The sequence below is a fragment of the Vollenhovia emeryi genome, unplaced genomic scaffold (genome assembly GCF_000949405.1).
Source record: "Vollenhovia emeryi isolate VEMERY1.0 unplaced genomic scaffold, V.emery_V1.0 DF939125.1, whole genome shotgun sequence".
Taxonomy (NCBI): domain Eukaryota; kingdom Metazoa; phylum Arthropoda; class Insecta; order Hymenoptera; family Formicidae; genus Vollenhovia; species Vollenhovia emeryi.
The window spans coordinates 1,260,977-1,270,560 of record NW_011967241.1 but is presented as its reverse complement, the minus strand read 5'-3'; the positions used below and the strand labels follow the sequence as shown (position 1 = coordinate 1,270,560).

At 33.6% G+C, this 9,584-nt stretch overlaps 2 protein-coding genes across 3 annotated transcripts in view; both read right to left on the bottom strand.

Moving 5' to 3' along the window:
* The window catches only part of LOC105569302 (transmembrane protease serine 9-like), a 10,409-nt gene extending 7,567 nt beyond the window's left edge, over positions 1–2,842 (bottom strand). Inside the window, exons 1-4 of the mRNA XM_012025657.1 lie at positions 2,743–2,842; positions 1,710–2,004; positions 881–1,184; positions 543–709 (exon numbers count right to left, since the gene is read on the bottom strand). Coding sequence (XP_011881047.1) covers positions 543–709; positions 881–1,184; positions 1,710–2,004; positions 2,743–2,785 — 809 coding nt within the window. The 5' untranslated portion in view covers positions 2,786–2,842. The remainder of the gene's footprint in view (positions 1–542; positions 710–880; positions 1,185–1,709; positions 2,005–2,742) is intronic.
* A 519-nt stretch (positions 2,843–3,361) lies between these two features.
* Positions 3,362–9,492, bottom strand: LOC105569210 (carboxypeptidase B-like). Of its 2 annotated transcripts, XM_012025462.1 has the most exons (9): positions 8,254–9,492; positions 6,826–7,218; positions 6,661–6,760; positions 6,012–6,117; positions 5,596–5,757; positions 5,058–5,271; positions 4,548–4,778; positions 4,172–4,356; positions 3,362–4,013 (listed from the first exon to the last, which is right to left on the bottom strand). In XM_012025462.1, exons 1-9 carry the CDS (start codon positions 8,424–8,426, stop codon positions 3,838–3,840), a joined length of 1,740 nt encoding a protein of 579 aa, XP_011880852.1. In that variant the 5' UTR covers positions 8,427–9,492; the 3' UTR covers positions 3,362–3,837. The 2 variants fall into 2 exon arrangements, with proteins under 2 accessions (XP_011880852.1, XP_011880853.1); XM_012025463.1 differs by lacking the exon at positions 6,826–7,218.
* Positions 9,493–9,584: the final 92 nt, after the last annotated feature.

Sequence of the window (9,584 nt, the reverse complement as noted above, 5' to 3'; positions counted from 1 at the left end):
CGATGTTTCTTGAAAGTATTCAAGTATTACTTTACTTTTTTTCTAATTAGAAATTTGCACATTGCTTCCATTGTTATGGCTTCCTCATAGAGGATCTCTGAATGGAGTCACTTAAGCTCTGTGCGCCATAAGACTTTTTGTTAGAACTCGTCAAGAACTGCCTAGAACTCCACTCAGAACTACTAAATTTATAGACAGAAGGTTAAAGTTGCTATGCATTTTTTTGTGTCCCCTTTTTTATATTATATAGGATTTTTAAAAATCTACAAACTGTAGTATCATATAATTTGTTTATTTTTAAAAGTTCCTTTAGAATTATGTAAAATGTAACATTTTTATTCTGAATATTTATTAATTTTAGTTAGTAACAACCTATTTCCAATTTTACAAATAAAAAATTTTAATATTTTAATCAAATGTCAATAGAAGCACATCCTGAAGTACAATATTAATACAGTGCATTAATTAATAAAAGTACATTAATCGGTAAAAAAATTGCGGAAGCTATATAATTTTATATTAATAATATCTTATATTAATATTATTCATTAATCCAAATTGTTAGCTTAATCCACATGGTATAGGAAGCTACGCGAGTGTAGACTGAAGGCATGCGATTTACACCGCATGGGTAGACTCCCCATGAAACGATACCGACTTGGGTGGGACCGTTATTGTCAAATTGCACCAATGGACCGCCAGAATCACCCTTGAAGAAAAATAAAAGATTCTATTAGTAGAGATATTGCGTAAAGAAAACATGTCTGCGTCTAATTTTCTAATACAACACTAACAAATTTAAAAATATAATATATATTATATACAATATGTTAGAGATTAATTGCAAAAAGAAGATATAGAAAGTGTAAATTCGACTTACGGAACAAGCGGATATTTCCCCGATAGCGTCAGTGCAGATCATAGAATCATAGACTTTTGGTGTTTCGGGACCTTTCGGGAATTTCTCTTGACAAGATTTATGGTCCAATAAAGGAACGGTAACTTTTTGGAGAACCGTGGGCATTACTGGAAGCAGTTTCTTGGAAATGGAGCCCCATCCACTGAGTACAGCTTTTCCACTTCGTTCTTCAAAGTCGTCCGGTAAATTAACAGCGGATACTCTCTCGTTAAAAACGAGAGGAGTTTTCAGTTTTAGAAGAGCGATGTCGTATGGAGCAACACCTCTAAAAAAAAGAGTAATACGATTCCAAAATAATCACGTTTTGTTAGATACGTTAGATACATTATCAGTGGAAAAAACGCCGATTCCAAAGGACTTATCAAGCAGAGTGATGAGATTGTAACGTGACATAGATTGCAGATTACGAAACGATTGTGTGTGATAAGTAAAGAAGTTTTTCAAATTCTTTAAAAAAATTATATCTATGCATATCTGCTGTATTGTGAAATTATTTTCAAATAAATTACAACGTCTTATTGTTAGATTCATAGTTTTACAGCATAAATAAATGAATAACATTTTAAATAATGTGTCATCGCTTTGTTTATAAAAAAGCGTCATACAAAATTTTTTAAAATATCTTTATCAAAATAAATACCAAAAGTACTAATTTTATTCTCTTATTTAACTGTAAGTTTGTTTAGCAAAATAATTTATATAGAAATACATTAAGAGGAAACAATAGTTAATTACAGTTCCAACGTCTGAATTAGTTATTTTTAAGTGCAAATAGAAATAATAGACATACCCTGGGTATTTTTCGTGGACGTAGGCCTCAGCGACGTCAATTACTTGCTGAGAAGGTTCATCTTTATTAAGATAATGTTTGCCAGCGTGGACTTGAAGTTGACCAATTTTCATGATGCAATGTCCAGCAGTCAAGATGAAATTCTTGTTTATAATGGAACCACCGCATGCATGATTAAAAGGTACATAGGGTGGGACACCCCATCGAATAGAGACCTGATAAGGGAATTCACCCGGTCTGGCATCCTCTCCATCGGTGATCCTGGGTTTCAGGCCGAACGGCACGGCCAGACACGCTATAAAAACGATTAAGTAAGCTTTCAGTACATAGATTCATGTATATTTTTAAACAAAAGATTTATTTCAGTAATAGTGTCATATTCTAAAAAGTAAAAATGACGTCAAACACATTTGAATATTGACACACACATGAATATTACAATAGATACTATTGTAATATTCATATTTAATATTTAATATTGTAATATGTCATATTCTAAAAAGTAAAAATGACATCAAACACATTATGCATATTGAAATAAAATGTATTACAATAGTATCATTGTAATTCTCTTAGAATTATAATATATAATAGAATTATAATATTCTCTTAGAATTCTCTTAGAATTACAATGATACTTTTGTAATACATTTCATTTCAATATGCATAATGTGTTTGACGTCATTTTTACTTTTTAGAATATGACACTATTACTGAAATAAATCTTTTGTTTAAAAATATACTATATGAATATAGAATATCACTATGTGCTTGTATAATTATTAGAAAACTTTTCATGAATATAGTTTTACTTATTAAATATATTTCAGAAATAGCTGATACATATATTTAAAAATTCGGGGAGAAATTTTTTTTCTTTCAGACCAACATCAATCTGCGCGTTGTTGCTTGTCATTATATTTAAAAATATAAAATGTACAAATTTTATTATTATAAAACGAATTATAAAAATCTTACAGTATACGTACACACATATAGGTATATAAGATAAAATGTAAATATGTTCGCTTACCCTGGAATACCAAAGCAGTTGCTAAAAGGTACTGAATCAACATTGTTGGTATGTTAGCTCAATGGAACCTAAGCACTGAACAAGATCTTACGGTTTATATACTGTGAAATAAGGAGCAGTATCTCGCGATAAGGTATGCGTGTATTTTGGATTAACCTTGATAACGAAATGTCTTCTTGAACGCATAGATAAGCATGCATTGACTATTTTCTTTAACATTAATTTGTCCCTTAAAGAAGAGGCATCTTTTTGATAAAACAAATTTATGTTAGTCGATTTTATCATGCAATCACTTCACACTAGAAATTCATCTTTATATCATATAATATCAACGCTTTTATTTATCATATTTTGTATATATTTTATAATATATTGAAATTAAAATAATGAAAATCGAACTAAATAGCCTAATGTACAATTTTAATAATTAAAATAGAACTAGAATAGAGAATTAGTTATTTGTACAAAAGAATTCAGTGTTAATAAAATGAATAATAAATAATTTAATTACATTGTATATCACACATTCTCTCTTCACAAATATAATTCTGTGTACACGGAAACATACCTCACAAAGAAATTTACAAAGGAAAATGTACAAAAATAAACATATCTAAGATAGCTACAGATCTGACAATTTAATCAAAACATATTGAAGTTCTTAAAATACAAACTTTCGTTTAATTAAACTATGTAAAGCAATTTTCTAAAAATAAAATTCAGAGCTAGAACTTAGAGAAACTTAAAATCTATTGTAGTATCTCGTGTAATTTGTTTGTAACTTAAATTAACGGTTATGTCATAACAGATAATGCACTCTTTGTTTTCCAATTAAATTTTCAATTAAGCGTTAATTTATCTTTCGATAGCATCTCTTGTAGCTCATTTAACTTATTTCGATAACAAAACGAGTGTCGAGTTTTCATCACGAATGCCCTATGTACCCTGTTCATCGATGTCTATTGCGTAAAAATGACGGTACAATCCCGCACTTGTATGATTCACAAAGGGCATTGATCCAGTTTCCATTATCTGGATGAAGAAATGAACAACGTACGAACGCCAAGTGCGCATCAGAAACGCGGAATGCGGCTCTCACGTGTTGCAGGTAACTAAGCGAGCTATTGCCCGGATTCCTGCCCAAATCTCGCGCGCGGTCGGAACTATCTGAGTAGCTGGTAATAAGAATCCATATGTTCCGCGATCACGTAGTTCCACAGTGTATGCATACTTTATCGAGGCAACGCCTTTAGCCCAGTCATCAGACGCTCCTGCAAACAGAAAACAAAATCTTTTACCTTGACGTGACACATTGCGAAGTGTCTTATCTTGATATCAAGTTTTCGTAATAGCCGTAAATCAACACGTTAAATCTTTCGTATGAATACATTTTAAATATGTATTAAAATAAGTATCACTACATTCGTACCAGAAGTCGGATACATTAGTTCTGCTGCCGGCCCAAGTTGATAATTAGTGCCGTGAACTTTCACGATCGCGTTGATCGCTTTTCTCGCTACGTTCACCAAATCGGAGTAATCCGACGGCTTCGAACGTGTGTGACCCCATGGTACCAGCCACATTTGAGAATAAGAGTGCAATGTCAGGTACATTCTGCAAACATAAATTTTATTATTAGTACTGGCAATTTGAAGAAACTATACATAAATTTAGTAGTATAGAAGTAACTTAACGTTTAAGTATTGTGAGAAACATTTCAACAAAATTTCTACAGCATTGAGAAGATAAAGTGAAACATGTTAAAAAATGAAATTAACTAAACGTTAACTTGATAATTAGTGTACCGAATATGTTGTTTGTTCGCCAAAATATAATCCGCCATGGCCTTCGTTTCGGGCTCAGAAAAAGCATAAGGCCCGGAGTATATTTCGTGGCAAGGATCTGAACTAGCACCTCCTCCCTTCTCTTCGCCCCAGTGGTACGCAAAATTTCGATTCGGATCGACTCCCTCGCATGTAGTCCACAACCACCTGGTATAGTGTGTTACGAACTGTAATAAATTGGAGGGCGTGTACCTAGAAAGGATCACGCGTTGTTTAAGTTCAGCAACACGAGAGGCTCTCAAAATTATATCGTATGATGTTGATTATGTAATCGGCATTATAACAATGTTTTTCAGTCTGGACAACTCGTACTTTTTTTTATCTTAAAATCTAAAATCTCATCGTTCGGCAATCTAATCTTTAACACTTCTTTCAACGTACATTGCTACCAACAATTACGTATAATAAGATCAAACAAGATTAATTGACAATCGCGGCGTCGAGGTGGCGATGGACTTTTCCTATCCTCACCTACTATCGTTTTGACTTTCCACGTGGTTGCTTCTAGTCTTTCGCCAAAAACGGTCGCCTACATGGCTATACTCATAACCGTCGGGATTGACAACCGGCAGAATCATCCAATCCGAATGCTCCAGCAATTTCGTGTAGCTCGAGTTTTTCTCAACCAGTTGACTCAGTATGTAGGTCGCCACTGCGGTACCAATCCATTCTCGTCCATGCATGCCTGCGAAGACGATGACAGTTTACCGAAAAGATAACGTAACGGTACGAGATGTGTGTATAAAACGTGGGAAGCATGTGAGTTCGACGTTCCTGATGATAACGGGCTGGCTCATAATTTTGGCAACAGGTTATGCATAATTCAAGTTTTCACGATGCTAATAAGAACAATCGCAGAGAAGAAACGGTTTTTTAATTTCATAATGTTAACAATGTTATAATGAAAGTTGTTATTTGCTCACAATTACTTTTTATCTATTTTCGACTTAAACTTTCTGTATAGAAAATAATTATTTTACAAAATAACTATTCTATAAAAAGAGCTCACCGGCATCGATCCAAATAGCAGGCTTCCTTTCGCCTTCTTTGTTTAATCCTGCCGAAACCTTTGCCATTTTTATCGGCTGACCTTCGTAGCTATGTCCAATAGTTATTAACTCTACCAGTTTGGGATATCTAAAGGCTAGATACTCTAAATACCGTACGATATCTGCGAAAGAGGAAGACAAGTTTACTGAATTAAATGTACCTATTAAATTTTCTTATTCATTTGTGTCAAATAAACCTCAGTTGATATTTTTATATACAACAAAATTATTCACACACATTAAATTAGTATAAAATATTAAATGTTATTAAATTAGTACAATGTAACATTTAATTACACTTTCAATCAATGTTAAACGTGTATTGATTAAAAGAATTTAGTACGACGTACGAAAATATCTTACAAGACGATTTTACCTCCGTATCGGTGATAACGTTTCCATGTCATTGTGTGGCCTTGAGTGGTGACCAAGTCCTCACGCTGTTCTTTGGACATCTTCGGATTTTGGTAAGAGATCGTTTTCTGTTAATCAAAGAAAGTATTTCCTTGGCTTTTACCGACTACACACAATTCACAGTCACATTTTAATTATATCAATTAATCACACGGACAACCAGCGGGATTTCTCTTTCCATTTCTAAGATAGCGACCGTCAGTCAATAGGACGCATAAATAACGATTAATGCAGTAACGAAAACCTTTGATCCAGCATTTTAATATAATAAATGATGGTTTATTCGCTACTCTCATGTTACTCTTGTATCTCTGTGTCGTAAGAAATATTGAAAAGACCATAAGTAAAGCGTGTCAGCGTTAGATATGGACATCAGCTGTCACTAGAATTCTCTTCTTCCGATGTTATTGCGGATAATGAGATACCAGTTATTCAAACACAAGATATCAATGAGCGCTTTCAATTATTAATAATGATATTATCTATACACGGTACTCCCATTAACACAAAAATTAATTTCTAAATTCCATGCACGTTTCACAAAAGCTCAGTGCTTTAAACGATTTAATATTAATGCACGTTAGAGATATAAAATGTATATTTGTTTTTACCTGAATATCCGATATTAATACTTTGAAGTCAATCTTCTTATCCCTCAAATATTCCTTGACGTCGTTTACGAGATCTGGTGCCACAATCATGTCGGACGTTCTATAAGAAGAGATGTAGAAATATATTAAGCAATTAATTAGCCTAATAAGAGCACGGACACGAACCTATTAGGATTCGGAAAGGACCAAAATTTTATGTCCTCAGGCTCGGCGTCTCTCAAGTCATGCAGATTCGTAACTTGATTCTCCGTGGTAGGAAATGCCCTGATTAAATGATAATTTCTATAATTTATTCTGCTGGTACGTGACCGTGAATCCTTCTTCTCGGTACCAACGATACTGCTTACGACCGTGCTGAGTCCGTTCGCTACAACGGACAGCATGGATTCAACGAGGCCAAACAGAGAAAAACCTCTGTAATCATCATCATCCCAGGATAACTCCCTGGGTGTGTTTTCAAGCTGATTATTTGCTTCAGCGAATACGCGTTTTTCCTCTACTCTGTCTTTGGAATTCAAACACGGTTGCATTTCTTGATCGCTACGGGCATTCTGCAAACTGTACGTCGATTGTTATTTGTAACCTTTATGATGTAATATATGCTTTAATATTTTTTTATATCAATTGTCTTAAAATATTTCGCAGTATTCTTTAGATTACAAAAAAATTAACATCACTTTATGAATCTACGAAATGCGAAGAGTTTAAAAAGTTTCGTAACTTTCATAATTTAAAACAAATTATTTTGCCGATTATAAAATCCACTACAAATTCCAAATGTTGTAAAATATTCTGATTGTACGAGGTGGTTTTATTTATAAAACTGCTTAACGGCATCTTGTTCGTGTCACGTGTTTTCTGCATACCATGAGCGCCACTCATGCTCCCGCATTGTAAAAAGCGCACTGTATATTCACGATTAATTACTTCAACGAAACAACGCAGCACATTCTTTGATAACATTCTCTTATTTTTCATTCTTTCATTAACGTGCGTATGGTCTACTTTCTCTTAGAAAAGTTTTTGTCTTAAAAAGAAAACTAGAACGGGTAAAACAAAGTAGCAAATGGAAGAGCGTTAATTAAGTGTTACTTATCAAAACAACATGTACGGTTTAATGAATAGAAGTCGCAGTGATTCAATTACATGTGAAAAACGACAATAATTCAATTTTCTTACGTAAGAATTAAATTTCAATTTGTAGTATCTGTTGCACTATTTTGCGGAGCTCAACAAATGATATAATTACTCAATGTCGATGCAAGTTTTCTCCTTCTTCTTTTTTTAAAAAGTTTAAGCGTTTTAAAGAAAGAGAGAGGGAAAGAAAGTTTTCAAGTAAAATAAAAAGAATTAAATTAAACTTGTTTAATATATAGAATTCATCTCCCAAAAATCATTTAATAAAATGCACTGATCACTTAAGAACGACGTAGTGTCAATTTATTTAACTTCTTAATTAGTTGGACTTTTTCAGTTATCCCTGTCTAGAATCTTATTAATCTTCGGCATTGTTTTCTTAAGATATTAAAAGATAACTCAATTCACTATTTTATTAAGCCGTCTAATTTTTGATTATTTATTAACGACACCAACCCACTTTCCTTATCCAGAGCTTTTTCCTCCCTGAATATCTTCTCCCGCGTGTAATCATATTGTGGACGTGTCGCCGTGTAATTACCACGATATGGATTACTATTTGCCAGATGCGGCATGATCACCGAAACCCCGAGGATCACGCACAAGATCGATTCAACGCCGACATTCATGGCGTGCTTCGATCGCGCCAGGATGCTCGATCGCCTCGAAGGTTATTTGTTGACTGGCAAACCCGCAGCCGGAACCAGTCGCTGGTTCATACGGGTATGTGAAACACGACGGTTTCACTGTTCTGCCCCACGAGCTGGGATTACGGGATTTCATTTCTGAGCTGGATGACGTTCGTTCCTCAGTCATGCAGCGGTTCAGAGGCTTCGGGGTTAATGGATGGGATATTCGAAACGTTAGAGAGGTCGGTCACATTTATCGATGTCGACTTACGGTGATTTCAATAGATTCTGCTTGACTAATCATTCGATGCAGATTCCGATAGCGTCGCGGCTTATGGTAGCAGTGAAATCTAACAGTAACTGATATACGTATTGTAAATTATTTTGGTGTCAGTTAACTGGTTTTTCAAAAGGGAAAGCACTTCGAGCTTTATAGATATTTGATAAAATAACAGAGATAAAATAACAAGATTTGCATATATAATGTATGTTACAAATTCAGATTAATTTCAAACTTAATTCAAATTTAATGCCATTCAAGCTTAAAGCCAATATCTCGTAATTTCAAAATAATTTTGTTCTTATTTCATTTAAAGTTTGCATAGATCATGTCATTTAATTTCGATCTTTTAACTTATTAACGCAAAGAAGGAGAAGAGAGTCTTTTTTTAAGAACCTAACGAAATGTAATAGAACAGTATAAGACGAAACTTTCGAGCGTATTCCGGTGAATTTGTTTGATACGACTGGAGATGCGTAGTAGGTCAGTAAGTTTGCCGTTAGCAAAACACGTTTTCACGATATCAGTGTTCAAACAACCGTAACTATATGTATTAAGTCCACTTTTCTACGTAATGGCTTTACGCAATTACAACAGTTAAAACGGCCTTTTTGAAAAATTTAAACACACGTGGCACCGAGGTATTAAGCACGTTATTTATTACATTAGAAACTTAATTTCTCTCTGCGTGGAATTTTTCTGTTCCTTACACGTTGATAATTGATAAAAAATGTACAAATAATAAATCATTGTGAATCACTTCATGACTAGCTAAGTGAAATCGTTAAAAGAGACTAATAGAATTAACAAAACCCTCGTAGTTTTAATTGTATGATAAAAGTTGAGATTAAATTTTTACCAAGTACAACTTATTATAA